This window comes from Cryptococcus neoformans, assembly GCF_000091045.1.
Source record: "Cryptococcus neoformans var. neoformans JEC21 chromosome 11 sequence".
In the NCBI taxonomy this organism is placed as follows: domain Eukaryota; kingdom Fungi; phylum Basidiomycota; class Tremellomycetes; order Tremellales; family Cryptococcaceae; genus Cryptococcus; species Cryptococcus deneoformans.
In genome coordinates, this window is record NC_006680.1 from 894738 (window position 1) to 913884 (window position 19147).

Consider the following 19147-nt stretch of genomic DNA (forward strand, 5'->3'; position numbering starts at 1 on the left):
CCCTTCGTTGCAGTTCTGGTGTTGTTGCACAGAGGATTCAAAAAAAGGCATTGCGCGGACATATCCGAAGTATTCCGATGAGCCACGTGGTGCGGGCGCTGCTCTCCGCTGTCGTCGTCATAGGAAGTGATTAACGAGTTGTGCGTAGGAAGTGCCGCAAATCTCTTTTGGACGTATCGGCCTTGAATTTCTTAAGGATCTTAGGATAAGTCCCCTGAAGCCCATCATGGAAAACACGATAAGGGCCCCCTCCCCTCGAAAACACTCCGCCCTCCTTGCCGTCACAGACGACTTCGATACTCCATCTCAAGCACCGACGCCCACGCCCCCAGCCACTCTCACGGCCCACCCACACCTCGCACATTACATCCATTCCCTTCTCAATAACGTCCATTTCCCACCTCCACGCTCAGCCCTTGTTGCTCAACACCCACTCAGCGTATCGTCTTCGGGCGGATCGGATGGCAGTGACAGTGACGATGATCATCATGGGGACGTGTCAAACGTTTCCCAAAGCGGGTCAGAAGCTGCTTCGACGAGCGGTGCAAGTGGGGTGACAAAGAGTAGTCAGGAGGCGGGGGTAGCGAAAAGCGATGATGGGTCAGCTCGAAAAGCGACGACGGCTGAAAAAGAAGAGCTGGTAAAAAAGATTGTAGAGTTGCTTGATAATGATCAGGAGGAGGAGATAAAGGGAACTTTGAAGCCGTATATGGGCGAGTTGGGCAAGGTACTGTTTTGTATCGATAGCAAAAATGGAGGAGCTGATCATTTCACAGGACGATCTGCTAATGGACCAAGTGTGTCTCGATTGCATGCATAAGCGTCGAGGTGAGTGAAGAACAGAGACGTGGCTTCAGGCTCTAATCACATTTTCAGACGACATTGAGGGTCTCCCATACGCTCCCCATCTGACCCCCACCCGAGCAAGGGCTTCACCTGGCATAGGCTCCCGGCCCTTCACGCCGACCAGGGTTCCTTCTTTCCGCTCCCGTACTCCGCTCAGCCGCACTCACTCTCCGGTACCCCCTATCCCGTCCCACTCTTCTGTCACCGTGCCTCCAAAGCCAGCTTCCTCTTCCGGATACAGTCCTGCCCCGTCCCCGCTTGCTTCTCCTCGTATGCTCAATGCCAAAGCATCCACATTTAACCCATCTGCTAGAGTTGTATCAGGTATGAATGCCTCTGCTCCCGGGTTTATCCCGAGCGATGCGTGGCGCGATGCACCCTCTGCTGACCAACCGCCTCGTGCAGGTTCGCCATTTGGCGCAATCGGTGCGCCTAGCATGACGCGTACGGGCTCAAATCTTGCAATCGCTTCGCCGCTCTTTAGTGATCAGCAAAGTCCGTTCCATTCGCCTGTCGGGACGCCACAGCGGACACCGGTCAAGATGCCAGATTTGTTCTCGTCCCCTGCTCAACGGGCTGCAGCGAGCAAAAGCATTGTACCGGACGACGATGACGATGATGAGTTTTCGCCTTTCGGAAAAGGTCTGCCAAAGTTACACCACCATGATACCTCTCTCAAGGCGGATTCCAAACCCTTTAACCCTTATTTTTTCGGTGCCCCACTTGGTCCCGCACTTAACGCCAGTGCCGGCGAGTACACTCCCAACATGGCCATGTCCGATACGTCCACCTCGTATTCCTCATCCCACATTGGTACATCCGACGTGCTAGACGAGTCCACCACCGAGACCGGCTCTGGTATGACCCCGCTCGACGTCCTGTGCAGCGTGTTCACCTCGGTTCCTCGGCCCGAGCTGGAGGATGCCTTGCACAGATCAGGATACGACTTCGAGGCTGCCATGTCCATGCTTGTGGCGGCGTACACCAACCCAAGAAGCGGTGCGTCCACCCCTCAGCGAGTGTCAAGTCCCCGTCCGTATATTGGGATGGGCCGAGGAGGAAGAGACGGGTATTTCCCGACGGTAAGCAGTAGGACGTTAAGGAGGGATATAAGTCCGACTGGAGGGACACGGTCTCCTGCGGGAGCGAATGGAGGGAAGATGTGTAGATATTTCCTTGCGGGAGAATGTAGGAGATCGGATTGTAGGTTTAGTCATGATCTCGATCGGGCGATGTGTAGGTTCTGGTTGAGAGGGCATTGTGCCAAGGGGCCGAATTGCGAGTGAGTGAATATATACTCTGGTTATCTAGCATCGCTAATCTATTGAAAGGTTTCTCCACAATTTCCCGAACAACCTCGACGTATCTGCGCTCCAATCGGCCATGTCCCGAGTGGAACTTTCTCAAGATGAGTACGCCCGTCCCGATTCCCCTGGAAACTGGCATCAGCCCCCCGAAGAGTTTCCCGACCTCACAACAGCTCGTTCCGCCAGAGCCCCGAGATTTGACCCATCAAGAAACAGATTCGCAAACGCGATCAAACGCGCCGCTCCTGCCCCTCCTCGAGACTTCCCTTCAACACAAGTCCAGCCAGCTCATTCGCAAGACTATTTATCCGACTCTTCAACCTCTTCGGTTCCCGCTCTCCCTCGTCCATCCATGCGTATAAAACTCCGCCCTCCTACGCTCTTACCCACCCTCAAAACCGGTACGGCCGCAAACGAGCAGTATCTCGCCTCACGCTCCACCTCCATCCGTCTCGGGCACGCTCGAAACGCTTGCCTTGCTCGTGCGGCAGACGCCTTCCGCCGTGGGGATGGCGCGGCCGCTAAGCGATTTTCGCGTGAAGGCAAGGCGCTTAACCAGAGAATGTTGAATGAAGCTGCCGAGGCAGCGCAGGGTTTGGTCAAGGAGAGACAGGCGGAAGCTATGGAGGCAGTGAAGGAAAGGCCTGCTGGGTGGAGTGATGATCCCGCCGACAGGTCTCAAAGAGGTCAGGCGTGTGCGGGAGGTCTGGGTGTCATCCTCGGCGTCGCCAGTGTTTCTCGACTCCCACCTGGCGCCAACGCGTCGTCCCTCACTTCTGAAGAACGCACCGAGGCCCTCCTTGACTTGCACACTTTGCATGGCAATGAAGCCGCCGATATTTTAGGCCAATTCCTTGCGGAATTGGAGAGAGAAAGGTTTAGGGGTCTGGCGTATGTGGTAATCGGGGAGGAGAAACATGTGGGTACGCAGGATGAGAAACGAGGAGCAGGTAAGGTGAGGTTGGGAGCGAGTGTGAAGAGTGCGTTGGCTGGATGGGGGTATGCCTGGAATGAGAGCGCGGGAATTATTTGTGTGGATCCTTGTCGGACTTAGGAAGATTTCAGGGATACCAAGTGAGTTTTTGTAAAGACATGGAGATATAAAGCTGAAAGCTGTCCTTGCAGATATCAGTCAATCAATCGCACCATGGCACGTTCATCTTGTTTCCCTGCCCCCCTCCCAAAAAAAGCATTTGTACCCATCAACCCCTTTATGAATGTTCAGCATATATATACCCAACTCATTCTTATATACACTCCATAAAAAAGAAAAGAACAGCACGGGAAAAGGAAAAAAAGAAAGAAGAGGGTCGTGATACGATAAGAAGTAGTGCAAAAGAAAAGCCAAAACGCCATGATGATTGAAAGGGAGAGCCTTTTAGATCTTGCTTAGATATAGGAGAGGGGGTTAGTATAGAAGTGTATGAATTGGTTCAAGAAGTCAATTGATTCCAGGGAGTTCAGTGCTAACGGGAGAATTCACGCAAGGTGCGAGTATAATATCAGCGTCGATTATTAAATTCTAATAAGAAATGCTAGAGAGGATTCAGGCAAGCTCTCCTTCGTTGGTACACAAACACTACTAGTACTACTCGGCTCAACTTGACATTGCTTAGCCTTGAATCTTGGCTCTTAAACGTCATCTACCTCTGTCGTCTAACAAAACTTCAATTCATCTTTGGTTATTCAGCCGTGGGTGAGTAAGGTGAGATGCGTGAGCTCAACCGTTGAATTAATAATAATAAAAGCTAAAATTGGATGGTATCTCTAAGGCTCCTTAACATTTACTAAAAATTGATGAAGGTAACGAAGAACATCACCTCGTGTACGTAAATGTCTGTAGTCACTCCAGGCAAGAGGTATCTTGTATTGGCTCTAGCCACTGCAAGAACAACGATACTACCAGCAGGCCCGATTTAAGTTATTCAACAAAACCACAAGGCAAACTACGTACATCATCAGCACGCAACACCCACCTTCAAACTTCTCGTGCTTGTCTGCTCTGTATGTCACCATCTTCGTGAACGCAATCGAACTCGATTCCCCTTCGTTGTCCACTCTTCTTCCCAGCACCACCTGCACTCACTCCACTTATATCAGTCGACCTACTGGCAGTTCGGCTGCTTGCGGCCATAGCCTCATAGTAGTAGCTATCCGATAAGTCAGGTGGTATACTCAGAACCAAGGACCAAAAGATTGTTAACATGATTATGAACTCTGAGTCACTCAACGAACGTCCTCCCTCCACTTCCACTATATTCCTCCACCATCCTCCACCGACCTCCACTATATTTCTCCACTTTTTTACACTTTTGTTGCCACGAGATGTGACTGCCAAGAGTTCCTCCTAAACTAGATTCTTATAAAATCTAGACTATAAAACATATAGATTCATAGCGAGGATTGCGTTAGTTATACGGAATCAACCATAGGTCTCACGTAGTTTCTGGATGGGCCGCTTGTGGCTGATGGAGGTTACCAGGATATACACGTTTATGTGCTCCATTTGGAAAGGCCAATTAATTAATGGTGGCAAAGGCTCAATGGATATAAACCAGACGCTTTATTCGTTCAGCAACGCAAGTGGATCCAGGCAGGTGGATTATTAACTGGATGACTTATTGATCATCAGCCCTCAATATCAATAATGGTATCAAAAATGTCTTTACAATTAGTGTAATATACGTAATCGATGTTCCTCCTAATTTACAAATCTCTGGAGAAGTTAAAGACTTTTTTCAGCGCACCGTCTCGTCCAGTCCATGCTGCTGTCCAACATTCATGAACATAGATTATTTCGCCAGATACATTGTCTGCCATCCGCGTACTCGCCTTTCCTGCATTGCCACTAACAATGCCACCTCATACCAACCGCACATCACCAGAACTCGACCCATCAGCAGATGCTGAATTGAATCCAAATCCATAGCCACTCGTCTGCAGCCCAACGGGCATCCCTATCTCTTCCGAACCTAACCCTGTCATGTGCATGAACCCTCCAAACGATCCATCATTCATATGAGCCGACCCGCTAATCCTGTCAACAGGGTAAGAGCCTATAGGCAGACTGGCGGTACTGCGATGAGACATGGGATGAGTTTTGGGGATATCATGAGTAGCCTCGATTTTCGTATGCCCGACCGGGCGGTTTGTATCGTCTCTTCTAATTCTAAAGGAGCTAGAGGAATTGCTTGCACCAATCGGCAAGCCCTCACCAGTTCGTGCGAATCTACGAGCTGCTTTAAGCATATCGTTATAACGCAAGCTGCTGAAGATGTTTGTACCGGCGGATTGACTTGAGTTGGAATCGAGAAGATTCTGAAGAGTTTGTGCAAGCCAATAGAGAGGAAGAGCATCTATGCGTGTAGCTCACGTTAGAATGACTGAAAAACTGGCAAGCTGTAGACTCACCTTCGCAATAGTTCACTGTCTTCTTGGGCATCTCTTCTTCCTCAATAGTATCCAGCGACCCTTCCGACCAGCTGCTTTCTGAATGACTCATCATGCTCCTGTTGTTCAAAGGCGTCATCGCCGCAGGGACGCAAAGACTATCGTAATCCCAACCTTCTCTCCACTATACTTTTGATTAACATCTCAATCAACTTTTATAAGCCGCGCGAACGGAAAGACTTACTGTTTGCAGGGCCAACCTGAACATGTCTTTCAAACGTTTCATCGTTATTAACCCCATGTTTATACCGTCTTGATCCAACATCATCTTCCCAGGTCTAAAAAAGGTATCTCTTACCCACAGGTCCGTCAAATCTCTCCAATCCCCTCGATCACGTTTACCTTCACCAATATCGATGATACCTCGGAGAAGGGTGATAATCAACGTAATACGAGCAAATGGACCGTAATTACTTCCGCGGAGGAGCTGAAAGGCTTCCTTATCAGATTTTTCGTGCATCTGGTCGAATTTGCCGGAGGCAGGAAGACAGAAAGTCCGGCGCATAGCCTCGTCTAGCGTCATTGGTCTAAAGCCCTTCACGCTTTCTAGCCAAGTTTCCGCATCCGGTGCCTTCCACAGCGTGTCAGGAGCAGGTAGAGGAATATGTGCGAGCTCATAGGGAGATAAGAGGCATGGAATATTTGCCTCGAGGGCTGAGATAGTGTCAAGCTCGTAGACTAAATAAGCGGTTCGGCGAATGCTCTCGAGCTGAATCCATTCTCTCCAACATCTTCCGAGCTCGTTAGGTGTGTAGGGTTCATCTGGAAGACGTATGATTGGAGTGAAGTGATCGTTTTCCGGAGCGAAAAATCCAATTCGACGGGACACCTGAGATATATCAATCCAGAGCTCACGCTTGAAACAAAGAACTTACGTTGACAATTGTACCCGTAAACATGTTGGACGACGCTCGTTCCCTTTCATCTTCACTCAAAAAATTAGGGGTATGATACAAGATCAAAGCCTGAAGCAACGTCACATTAAACTCTGTCATCGACACTCCCCTTGCAAGGTAGAATGATTTGACAAGCATATGAATCTTCTCGTTCCTCACAGTCGGCGCGTTTTTCCAGCTTGGGACTTCATTAACCCGGACAGATCCGTTTTCGTGATACCAATTCTTCTCGTACAGACTTTCCCAACTTTGATCAGGTACGACTGGCCCATCAAGAGACGTTACTTTTCTTGGATCAGGTTGACCATTGTTTGTGGGGGGTTCCCATAGATGATGGTTATGAATAGAAGACTTTCCCGTTCGGATACCACCGACGGTGCAGATGGCGAATGCCAAACAAGGGGTGGTGTCAATAAGCCGGAACGTCGGAAGATGGACAATCGAGAAGTGGTTGAGGACGGTATGGAACGTACGGCAGGCCATTAAAGAGAGCGTTCGAAGGGGTGGAAGCGTCCAATGGGGAATTTGGTAGCCTCCGTTGAACCTATCGGTCGGAAGGTAAAATCGACTCCTGGGATCAATTCCATTGCCTACTCGGTGTGCAAGTTCAGTGTGGGCAACGCGAAGAAGGGGCCGTTCGGGATTAGGGTTAGCGGCTGTCTGTGGGACATCATACATTGCAATCTGGTCGAGGATTTGAAGAACATCTTGCGGTTGCCATTGTGGACTTTGATAATGAACATTTCTTTGAGACCTTGATTTTGTACTAGAATTAGACGAATGACTTGGCAGACTGTAAGTGATAGAAGGTAAGTGATGAGATGTCGCTGGGGGAGGGGTGCTCTTGGGTGATTGAATCATAGTCTGCACTGATTGTCAGCATATTCAGTTCTTCATATATCATACGAAGAGAGCGGCCACCTACCCAGCTAAAACTATCAGACCCGCCATCCGCCACGTTTGTCCCCCCTTGTGTTTCTATTCCCGATGACCAGACGGTAGAATCAAAACCTCCGAAATTTGGCAACGTCGAGTCGACATTCCCTTGGCCCGATAACTCTGATTCAGAACCGATAAGGCTGGAAATCGATGCACGAGAGTTTCCAGAAGTGAAAGCAATAGAATGAGGTTGAGCTCCAACAGTGGATGGATCGGATCCGCCATGATTAGACGAATTATTATCGCCGCCAGCAGCAGCCGCCATGATGAGGTTCACGGCTGGATCATCTCCCCATAAAGGTAGTCCACTCCCCTCTCGTGGCTGTACGTTGTTGCTGGCAATATCAGTAGCATATGCCATATTAAGAAGAGCCGAAGTTTCATCAAGTTGATTTGAATCGTCTAGAGCGAGATTGGTTCGATTTCCTCTGCTTGATGGCAAGAGTTGAGGAGAGTAGTTCGGATAATTGCCAATGGTATCGTCGCTATGGCAAGCACCAGAATGGTTCCTACCCTTGTCCTTATCGTCAAGATCATTCCTTAAAGTGGGATCAAATTGAGCAAGGACGCTTTCCTCTTTTCTCGTTCTGTGTCTTCCAGGCTTACGCGGGCCTTCACGGGATGGTGAGGCCTCACGGGCATCTATTCTAGAAGAATAAGCAAGCATATTTCCTTGGGCATTGTTAGATACTGGTGAACTGCTTGAAATATCGGCAGAAGGTGGATTGGGATGGCAGCGACGATGATGACGTAGGAGAACATCGCTGGAGATAAGTCAGCATATACAGAAGTAGTGTGGCGATGATGGCAGAAAGAAGGAGACCCATTTCTGTAAATACGTGCCGATTACGATTGGCAGGTACCACTGCAAGCCATCAATCGGGAAGGGGATAATCAGCTTACCTTCGAGTAAAGGCCTTGCGGCAATCTTTGCACGGGAAGGGTCTGTCGTTTTCATCTGTAGGAGAAAGACATGTAAGCGAGTCCACCAGACATACAAATTGCATGGGCATGGCAGTAAGTGGTACGAACGTCTTCTTAGATGTCTCTTGAGGTATTCCACACGACTGTAGATCTGTATCTAATGAGTATCCACACTCTTTCGTCCAGATTGGCAACATGTAAAGCGATTGATGTCTTACCTGGAAACATTGGGGAAATGTACAAGCAAACGTTTCTCTTTCCTGCTCATCTTCGGCTTTCCCTGGCCCTACGCCTCCGGCAAACGCACCTGAGGGAGTTATGTCTGTGTCTGCGAATGGTTTGGCCACTGAATTCTCCGCTACGAGGGATGTCGGAAAGGCAAATGCTGCCATGAACGGCAATGGCCCTCTATGTGTTGGAGGTTACACGTCGAGTGGCGATTGGACGGTCGCGGTGGCGGTTTCTTCAAATAAGGGTAGATTTGATCGAGGGAAGCCGAAGAACTGTTCTTATACTATTAATGTTTTGTATAACCGTATGGGCGAATAATGACGGTTAAGATGTCGTTGTAATAGGTATATGGTCTCTCGTTGTTAATTTCATATCGACATCCATTGGTGATATCCGTCGTCGTCTTTACGTATTGAGACGCTCCATCCGGAACAAATGTTCTGTCATCTACGAGCAGCTGAACGAATGGCAAAGCTGTACTCGTACTCTTAATAATTCAGAGAGTATCGCTATGCTACAATCATACCATAAGACTACTGCAAGCTAAGAAGATACTTCTCGCTAATCAATACAGTTTGTTTGCTGCATTATTTACACCACCTTCTATCGTATAATCCTTGATTTCTGTAGGGGAAAGCTACAGATCGAAAGAACATAAATGAGGGAAGTGTGTTCTCGGTGGAAGGTGGTGGAGATTGAGGGAAACTGTAATGGCCATCTCAGCTGGAGACATGTGAAGAAATGACCGCCTTACAAATGTTAGCACAGATAAATTTATGACAACGGCCTTCATTCCAAAGTGAGTAATTAGTTATAGATGGTATCGGGGTCAATAGTTTAAACAGATGGTAAAGCCGTAGCATTTCTTGAGTGTCTTTTCATATTTGGCAAATAGGAAAAAAGTATATAGAAAAAGAAGCGACAGCGACGGTGATGGGAATGCCATTAACAGAGGGGTAGTGTTCAGACAAATGCACCACTCTACATAATGTTGTCGACCCATGCCTCACAAAGACGCGAAAAAAAGGGCTGAGAATCAACGAACAATTACCCGACAGCTGTAGAAGCTACTTTTTTCTGAGACGTAAACAAATCAATATACCATAACAAACAAAAGAATCACTACAAGAACACTCGATCTATGCCTTTTTGACAAGCTGTATTTCGCAGACTGTCGACGACCACCCTGTCCGTACGAATCATATCCACAAGAAAATACCTCGAAAGGAAACAAATCTCACAAAAAAATACACATCACATACATCTCCTTCACCACATCTCTCTTTTGGTCCAAACGGCCTGCTGGTCATATCATGAACCCAAGATGCTTCGCCAAATCGTTCTCCGTAAGTTCCATGTTTCCATTACCTCCGCTACTACTGACGATATTGCTTGCACCGACATTCGCTTGGGGTGAAGTGACGGCGGTACTACTGTCACCCGCAGCCCCAGATCCAGGACCAGAATCAGAACCAGAACCAGACTGAGTTGGATAACCATCCACATTCAAACCGATATTCATCCCGAACTCCCCCGAATTAGCAGCAAGAGCCTGTAAGATACCTGCGAAGGTACCTTCGTTCATGCCAGTGCTCAGGGCGGATAATTCGGCTTCGGGGGGGTTAAAATTGGTGGATCCTACAGAAGGCGGATTGGAAGATGTTTGTGCTGGGGTAGGGGGGTTACTTTGTTTGCGTCCTGATGTCAATTGGATGGAGACTGGATTTTCAGAATAGGAGTTACGGTGGTTTCCATCCCTTGCTTGCGAAGCGCTCATATTTTTTATCTTTATAGGCACACCCTCGCCTGTTCTTGTGAATGTACGTGCGGACTTGAGCATATCACCGTAATGTAAACCGCTGAAGACGTTCGTACCAGGAGATTGGGAGCTAGCGTAGAGTATGTTGAGTAGAGCTTGAGCAAGCCAGTAGATAGGTAGTCCATCTACAAGATAAAGGAAATTAGCATGCTTAAAAGAGGGGTTTAAAAGCCATGGCGCCTCACCATCACAATAATTCAAAGTTTCCTTGGGTATCTCATTCTCATCAGAGTTGGGCGACCCTTCCGAACCACTGTTTTCAGGGCTGACCATTCCGTTGGTGCATTTAGTAACACCCGACGTGGGACAAGCACAAAGACTATCAAAGTCCCATCCTTCTCTCCACTATGAAAATATCATTAGCACTCAAATCAAGATCATCTTTGTTCTCGCTTACTTTTTGAAGAGCCTGCCTGAACCTATCCTTCAAACTGTCCCTGGTAATCACTCCCAAATCCGTTCCATCCTGCGCAAGCATCACCCTTTCGGGCCTCAACCACGCACAACCCACCCACAAATCCGTCAAATCCCTCCAGTCTCCTCTATCACGCTTCCCTTCCCCGATGTCAATAACGCCTCGAAGAAGGGTGATCACCATAGCCATACGAGCAAAAGGACCGTAATCACTTTCGTTGAGGAGATGGTAAAATTGCGTATCAGCCTTTTGGTGCAGCTTGTCGAAGGCGCCGTAGGTGGGGAGGAAGAATGTTCGACGCATAGCTTCGTCCAACGTCATAGGTCTATACTTCTTTACGGCTTTAAGCCAAGCTTCGGCAGTGGGGGCTTTCCACAGCGTATCAGGTGCTGGAAGGGGGATGTGCGCTACTTCGCATGGAGAGAGGATACAAGGAATGTTTGATTCGAGGGCGGAGATGGTGTCGAGTTGGTAGACGAGGTATGCTGTTCGGCGTCGGGTTTCGAGCTGGATCCATTCGCGCCAGCATCGGTCGAGCTCGTTGGGAGTATATGGTTCCTCGGGGACGCGAATCGTTTGGGCGTAATGGTCGTTCTCGGATGTGAAGAATCCAATTTGACGAGTGACCTGCCAAGTACATTAGACTTCTTTGCTCCATACCTATACAACCAAGCAAGCAAATCAGAACGCACATTGACAATAGTACCCAAGAACATATTCGCGGACGCCCGTTCCCTTTCATCCTCACTCAAAAAATTAGGAGCATGATAAAGGATCAACGCTTGCAACAGCGCAACATTATATTCGGTCATCAAAACCCCTTTTGCGAGCGAAAACGACTTAACGAGCATGTTCATCTTTTCGCTCCTCACAACCAATCCATTCTTCCAATTAGTCACATCGGACACCTGTCGAGCCCGGACTGGCTCGTTACAACGATACCAATTCTCCTCATACAAACTCTCCCAGCTCTGATCAGGAACAACAGGGCCGTCTAAGGCCTTGGACCGTTCAGGATTGGGCCGGCCGTCGCCGGTAGGAGGTTGCCAGAGGTATTGGTCCGATATGGATGAGTTGCCCGTCCTGATACCGCCTACAGTGCAGATGGCAAAAGCCAGACAAGCAGAGGTATCAATAAGCCTGAACGTGGGAAGGTGGACAAAGGAAAAGTGGTTGAGGACGGTATGGAAAGTACGACAAGCCATCATTGAGAGAGTGCGAAGAGGTGGGAGGGCCCAGTGAGGAATTTGGTAACATCCCTTAAATTGATCCGCCGGGATGTAGAATCGGCTGCTTTTGTCAATTTCGTCCCCAGCGAGAGTTGCGATTTCGCCGTGATGAACACGGAGAAGAGGCCGTTCGGGGTTGGGGTTCGCAGCCGTTTGAGGGACTTCGTACATGGCGAGCTGTTCAAGGATATGGAGCACATTTGGGGAGCTTTGCTGGTTGTTGCTGTTGTCATTGGAGGTGGAATCATTGGCGAAGTCACTTTGCAGTCCATAAGCGGAAGGAGAGAATAAAGAAGAAATAGAAAAAGGGGTATTTTTGGGTGATCGCAAAAGGGACTTCCGAAACGATTATCAGCATATCATACTTTATATTTCCGGACACATCAAACCGAACTTACCCAATTGGAAGTATCAGGCGTGTTGCCCGTCTTGTTGAACACTCCCTGGTTGTCCATTCCCGACAACCAGCTCATCGCGTTGAGAAAACCCTCGGCAGTACCAGAAGTGGACTCCGGAGCAGAGTCATTCTGGAGCCTTGGGTCAATCTCTTGTTGCCCTGAAGGCGCGACTTCAGGGGCAGAAGAGACGGGTGCTGACATCTCCGTTTGCTCGGGGACAGACGTAACAGAATCGCCAGCAGAGGCAGCGACAGTTTGAGGTTGGACCTCAATGGGCGATGGGTTGGGACCGGTACCGTTGTCGTTGTCGTTGGAAGGGGTTTTGTTGGCATCTTCGCGTTCGCGGTTGGCAACAGCAGTCTCCATAATCAAGTTGATTGTGGGATTGCTAGCCCATTCCGGCAAATCTCTTTGTTCTTGCGATTGTCTGTCATTCCCAGGGACCCCACCGGGATAAGCCATGCTCAAGAGGACAGATGCATCTTCGAGATGGTTGGGATCGTTCAAGCTGTGATATGACTGATCCTGGTTGAACATGGGCATAAGATGAGAGGAGTAATTGGGATGATCGTCATTGGCTGACGCATTGTAGTATTGGCCATACATGTCGTTACTGTCGTGACCACTGTCTCGATATCTTTCCCCGCTTGATTCATTATAGTCGTCTCTCAGAGCGGGATCAATTCGAGCACGGGAGTGATCGCGCTCTTCATCACCATGACTCTGCCTGGGATGCTTACGCGATCGGTGATGGGATGGCGATGCCTCGCGCGCGTCTGTGCGGGATGATGAGACGGGCATACCGTTGTAAATACGGTTTAGTGCAGGTGGAGAAGTGGAATGGTCCACGGGAGGTGGGGTAGGATGGCATCGACGTCGGTGTCGAAGGAGGACATCACTGAAATGAGTCAGCATACGTTTTGAGGTTAGAAAAAGATAGTCAAGAAATTTATGAAGGTTGAAGTTCAGGCAGAGTAATCGCCAATTCCATCTCGATGCTCAGCGATCAAGATCAGAAAATGAAAACGGCCAAAAAGACGTGCTTGATCTGTCATTTCCAGCCTTAAAATTTGCCCGATTGCAGATGGCCAAAGGAAGAAAAGTCAAGTTCGACAACATCCGAAGCCCTTCCGACATTATTTCCCTGGCCCTTCAACTGCAATGATCTTATAGCTGCGTGTGTAACCGATAGACAGTCACAAGTCACACTAAATGGTCACTAGACGAAGGAACGGTATCCCCATAGATCTCACGTCGTAAGCAAAGGACGAGACTTACCTTCGAGCAAAAGCTTTAGAACAGTCTTTGCATTGGAAAGGCCTGTCGTCTTGGTCTATGATAACCACGTCAGCTCAAGCAGTCAATATTCAACGTGCTGATGCCCTGGAAGACCGCAAGACGAACGTTTTCTCTGATGCCTCTTCAAGTATTCCATACGGCTATAAGTCTTTTTCTCTGTCAGTACCCGCCTTTGTCACAATTAGAAATGTCTTGACGACGTACCTGGCCGCAACCGGGAAAGGTGCACGCAAACGTCTCTTTCTCTTTCCCATCCTTGCCCCTTCCTCGGCCACCTCCTCCCGTTGTCGAGGTCACGGCGGGTGGCCCACTGATTGTCGACGGCGTCGATTTCGCCACAATGGGACTCTCGCCCGTGGCAGATATGGGTGCTGCCATCACGGGCTGTTGGTGTGCGGCGTTGTCAGTAGATGTGTATACGAGGGTTCAGCAGCGTACGGGGCCTGTGGTGGAGGTGGAAAAGACAGGGGGAAGGGGAAGAGTGGAGGCAAGGAGGTGGAGGGGGTGGAGGGGGGAAAGCAACATCGCCTCACCGCTTCTGCCCCAGGGTCCGCTTTTACGTAACTCCGAGAGTGTGGCACTTTTCATCTCCTCTGACTTTGTGACTTCGGTCGTATAGAAACCGCACAAACCATACTTGCAGAAGCCACAAACCGCATCATAATGCTCGCCATCCTCCGCCGTATCCCACAGCTTGCAAGGGCTGGCCCTTCTAACCCTACACAACGATTCTGCTCCACCTGCCCGCCCCGACCCCTTGCCTCCACCCTCCGACCATCTGTCCCTTCATTATCCACCCATCTCGCCTCTCGACCTACTCTTGCGTCTCAGGCAACAAATGTCGGCAGGGGAAATTTTCAGGTCAGGGGTATGAAAGTGAGAAGTAGCGTGAAGAAGTTTTGTGATGGCTGTTTAATCGTTAGGAGGAAAGGGAGAATATATGTCATCTGTTCAAAGAACCCCAAGCACAAGCAGGTTCGTCCATTTTCCCGGTTATTGGTGTGGTGGTATTGAACTGACTCCAGAGTAGCGACAAGGATAGAGAATTCATGATTTTTGGGATTTTGTATCATTATGCACACCTCAACGCATTCATGTGTATTTGCAAAAAAGGCCATGAGTTTCAGCATTTCACTGCCATCTTCGTTCTTTAGTTCAAGATTCAATGCGTCTGGCAACACGTACACCAGATAGGACAAGCCGAAGACGGACATCCAATGGATGATCCATTGGCTCTGTTAGTACTGGCCATCGGTCAAAGTCATGCTCCGGATTTCGAACTTGTCTGCCCTTGAAACTCCCAGCATGGACCTCACATTTTTCCACCCGTCGACGTGTCTCAACCTCAAGCTGCCCCAAAGGTCTGTTACCTTCTCCAAACACATGGCATCCCACATATAGGATCATACGAAACTTTGGGAACGATGGTAGTCAGCCTCAAATGTATATAGAATGAGAACCTTGAAGTATGCCGAGGCACGCAGAGGCCAATGTGGAAATTGATACTCACACAATGCGCCAGGCCCTATCTTTCGGGAAAACAATTTGCATAAACAATCTTGATCTATGATTACAAACCAAGCAATGGAAAGTCCTTCGCTTTCCGTAAAAACGTCGCCGATCAACAGCCGCGTATCTCCAACTCTAACATCGCGTACGTAAATGATCTTTTGAGGTATCAAACCAAACCATCCGTCTCTTTCGGTCTACAATCTTTTTCCTCTTTCCCCGTCTATTCAGCATCACCATCTCCCCCAAACATCCCAGACAACCCCTGCCCGTCATCCTTGGCAGTCTCAAACACCTCAAAGGTCGTCTTTTCACCCTTCTTGAGCTGTTCTGCTCGGCCATGGGCACCAGCTTTGCTCAATCCGGCGGACCAACCCTTTTGACGTGCGAATGCGGCGGGGGATCGATCGAGGAGGATTTCAAGGTCAGCATCACTAGTTTTATTGTCGAAAAATAACCGTTGTTAGCGTCCATTCCAAATGAATAGCACGATTACGGCGGATATGAGAACCATGAGGAGGGACATACCTGATGATTTGATCGTCCTTGCTCGCGACATTAATCTCTTCGCCTTCTAAATCTAACAACGCCTTGGCCATTTCCGTGACACTCTCCTTCGCCTCAGCCTTCTTGGTACTTTTTCTACCTAACAGCACCCTTCCATTCTCATCTACCACTCGACCAAATTTTCCTTGCGATATGACAAGCGCCTCGAGCTTTCGCTTGTTACCAGCCTTGGCCAGAATTTTGCTTTCGATAGTATGGGCGGAAACGAGTCGGAAAACGAGAACAGGTTTGGTTTGACCAATACGATGAGCACGATCTTGAGCCTGCAAGTCCATTTGAGGGTCTGCAAAAATCGTGACATTAGCCCATGAGCGGGTGAATCCTGCGCAGACTTTGGATAAGATGAATACTCACTCCAGTCTTGATCAAAGAAGATGACAGTATCGGCGCTGACAAGGTTAATACCAAGACCACCGGCTCTTGTGCTTAGTAGAAAGAGCTTGCAGGCGTTTGGATCGTCTTTACCACCATTAAATTCGTCCATCTGTTCTCGACGAGACTCCTGAGGTGTTGACCCATCAATTCGACAAACCTTCCAGCCCTTGTAAACCGTAGCCCAGTCCTCCTGCAAAAAATCCTCAGCTGTGGAAAGACATAGTCAACCTTCAAGATACTTACGATAACGTCCAACATGGTAGTGAATTGACTAAACAACAGTACGCGATGACCTTTCTGGAATAAGGCATCGAGCAACCTGTTTAACAGCAGCATCTTTCCACTTGCATTGACCAAGTTATCATCGACAACTAGTTCACCCGTGGCAGGGTCGCTCGGCCAATCGAAGAGGTAAGGATGGGAAGAGATCTTTCGGAGCTGCATGACGAGATTTTGTAGGCGCATGTTGTTGACGTGCTTGGCTGCCATTCTGATCAGAAGCCGGTCAAAATGGATGTCTCTGATGTATACTCACTCGCTTGCTTCAACGCCCACTCTCTTCCCACCTCGGCAGCACTCTTTTCTTCCAGCCCGGTCGGGCCATCCTCGGGCCTTATCCTGCCCTCCTCTAAATCCCTGACATACTTGTTATCATTCTCTTCAATCTTATAGTTGACTTTCTTCTTCTTTCTCTGCCCTCTACCATCGGTCGCTTCAACTGCTGCTTCGAGCTCGGGGGTCTCCTCTTTGGGAGTATTTGAACCTGATCCACTGGAGGAAACTTTGTCGATAAGGTACTCCCGGATCTGGCCAGAGACGATAGCCTGGTAAATATCCTTTTGCATCTGAGTAAGAGGGGCGTAAAGGAGGTATTCCTTTTTGGGGGGAAGCTCTTTCTCGACGTCGACCTTGAGGCGTCGAAGCAAGAATGGTTTCAAGATGGCATGTAAAGATGCCACGACATTAGATTTGTTGAGCAAGCCTTCAGTCGTTTGTCCCTCATTCATCTCGTCAAAATTGAACCATTGCTGGAATGAGTCTAGATCGTCAAAGATATCGGGAAGGATGAAGTTGAGAAGAGACCAAAGCTCTGCGAGATTGTTCTACATCCGCAATCAGTGACTAGCACAGGTAAGATCCAAACTGAGAGACGAACATGGAGAGGAGTACCTGTAAGGATCATTCGATTGGCACTGGTATATGACTTAAGCTCGCGAATAAGCCTAAGCTTCGGGTCAGCACCTTCGTCAGAATATACTACGTAACACATACTTGCAATCCAGGTTCTTCAATCTATGGCCTTCGTCGACGACAATGAACTTCCACTTGATACCGCTCAAAAACTGTTTATCCTTCATACACATCTCATACGTCGTTATAACGATAGGGAAAGTTGAAGTATTGTTACCGGCCAGATTGCTATTAGATTTACGCCCCTTAGTCTTACTTGAGCCAGCATCAGACGCAGTAGGAGTTTGTAGACGAGTTGCGCGAAGTTCAGCGCGATGATCGGGATTACCGTGGTACATAAGGACCTTGCCTCAAGTCAGCATTGGTGATGATAGATGGAATATGTAACATACAGGGACACTAGGTGTGAACTTTTCAAATTCCATGATCCAGTTATTCAAGACGGAAAGAGGGCAGACAATCAAGAATGGGCCCCAAGTGCCTTTACTTCGCAAATGGGAAAGGAAGGAAATTGTTTGCAGAGTCTGTCCAGCTTGTAAGCACAATGAGTGACCGATTGAACCTTTTGACTCACCTTGCCGAGACCCATTTCATCAGCGAGAATACCGTTGAGGCCATTCTCGTACAGACTGATCATCCACTGGACGCCTGCAAGCTGGTAATCTCTGAGTTTGGCACCAGTAACGAGTTCGGGCTGCTTGAAGGAGTATTGAACGTCTCCATCGTCTTCCTCCTCGCCATCTTGTTCAGCGTGGACACTTTGAGTCTGTTCTGAAACCTGCTCAGGTGGTCGCTCGTCAACATCCACCTGAAAGATCAAGTCAGCCTACATTACAAGCATCTGATCAAGATATTCACCTCATCCTTGTCCACTTTAGCCTTCTTCTCATCTCGTCCACCAATATTCTGCCTCTTTCTCTTGCCTCGACCTTCATCCTTGCTTTCGATCTCCGCTCGCTTAGGCTTTCTTTTATCCCCCACGCCTTCTCTCCTAATCTCCTTTGCTTCTGCCTCCTTCTTTTCCTTGTTGGCTTTCCTAATTTCTGCTCGAGCTTCGGCTTTTCGCTTCTCGATCTGCTGACGGGCCATACGATCGCCAATGATCTTTGCGTAGATCGTAGACTTGTCAAGTAAGAAATTCAGACGAGCAGCTCGAGCTGCAGCCTGTTGAGTGCAGTCAATGTCATCATGGACGATTGGTGTATAGAGCATTATAATACGGAGTAGTTGGAGAGTAGTTGGAGGAAATTGATATGGAATTCAACAAAGACAGAGCAAGAAGTCGCAATATAAGAGCATCGAGAGAGACAAAGGAACGTTTGGCGTTAGTTTCGAACAATCAACTCTCGAACCAAATAAACACGCTACACAAGTACATTGATTTGTGTCTCGTTGATGTGCACTTACCTCTGGATCATGTTGTCCTTCTTCTTTCAATTCTTCAACCACCTTTTTAGGGTCTGCTATCCCTTCCTGACCGTCAACATCCGCGCCGTCAGCAGCGGCATCGCGTTCGCTGCTAGAAACGATTTTGACCTCCTCCTTTGAGGGTGACGCGCTTCGTGTTGACGGAGATTGGGACATTGGAGAAGTGGCGGCGGTAGAATTGGCGAGTGATGGTGTCACAGTAGACATGGGTAAAATATTCACCTGTGCAGCGATCCACAGGTCGAGTTTAGAGAGAGATGGATGATCTCTTTCCTTTATTACGTAGATAAAGATGACAATTCTTGCCGCCGACGCGATTCACAT

At 48.6% G+C, this 19147-nt stretch overlaps 5 protein-coding genes across 5 annotated transcripts; 2 read left to right on the top strand and 3 right to left on the bottom strand.

Moving 5' to 3' along the window:
- The first annotated feature begins 175 nt into the window (after positions 1–175).
- CNK03050 (hypothetical protein) lies at positions 176–3595 on the top strand. The gene is made up of 5 exons (XM_024658105.1): positions 176–727; positions 777–828; positions 877–2128; positions 2178–3227; positions 3279–3595. Exons 1-4 carry the CDS (start codon positions 227–229, stop codon positions 3205–3207), a joined length of 2835 nt encoding a protein of 944 aa, XP_024513793.1. The 5' UTR covers positions 176–226; the 3' UTR covers positions 3208–3227; positions 3279–3595.
- A 65-nt stretch (positions 3596–3660) lies between these two features.
- Positions 3661–8935, bottom strand: CNK03060 (C2H2 zinc finger protein Zas1A, putative). Its single transcript, XM_567899.2, has 8 exons — positions 8581–8935; positions 8471–8513; positions 8342–8396; positions 7425–8202; positions 6479–7363; positions 5788–6432; positions 5565–5727; positions 3661–5509 (listed from the first exon to the last, which is right to left on the bottom strand). Exons 1-8 carry the CDS (start codon positions 8752–8754, stop codon positions 5016–5018), a joined length of 3237 nt encoding a protein of 1078 aa, XP_567899.1. The 5' UTR covers positions 8755–8935; the 3' UTR covers positions 3661–5015.
- A 529-nt stretch (positions 8936–9464) lies between these two features.
- CNK03070 (hypothetical protein) lies at positions 9465–14200 on the bottom strand. Its single transcript, XM_567900.2, has 8 exons — positions 13958–14200; positions 13859–13901; positions 13733–13787; positions 12455–13352; positions 11520–12392; positions 10810–11454; positions 10598–10757; positions 9465–10537 (listed from the first exon to the last, which is right to left on the bottom strand). Exons 1-8 carry the CDS (start codon positions 14129–14131, stop codon positions 9900–9902), a joined length of 3486 nt encoding a protein of 1161 aa, XP_567900.1. The 5' UTR covers positions 14132–14200; the 3' UTR covers positions 9465–9899.
- A 195-nt stretch (positions 14201–14395) lies between these two features.
- Positions 14396–15273, top strand: CNK03080 (50s ribosomal protein l36, putative). The gene is made up of 2 exons (XM_567901.2): positions 14396–14728; positions 14784–15273. The coding sequence occupies exons 1-2, from the start codon at positions 14417–14419 to the stop codon at positions 14793–14795; spliced, it is 324 nt and encodes a 107-aa protein (XP_567901.1). The 5' UTR covers positions 14396–14416; the 3' UTR covers positions 14796–15273.
- Positions 15274–15287: 14 nt separating this feature from the next.
- CNK03090 (helicase, putative) lies at positions 15288–19146 on the bottom strand. The gene is made up of 11 exons (XM_567902.2): positions 18803–19146; positions 18254–18559; positions 17970–18203; positions 17788–17919; positions 17477–17739; positions 17361–17427; positions 16740–17307; positions 16448–16686; positions 16184–16394; positions 15791–16112; positions 15288–15696 (listed from the first exon to the last, which is right to left on the bottom strand). Exons 1-11 carry the CDS (start codon positions 19028–19030, stop codon positions 15486–15488), a joined length of 2781 nt encoding a protein of 926 aa, XP_567902.1. The 5' UTR covers positions 19031–19146; the 3' UTR covers positions 15288–15485.
- Between the last annotated feature and the right edge of the window lies 1 nt (position 19147).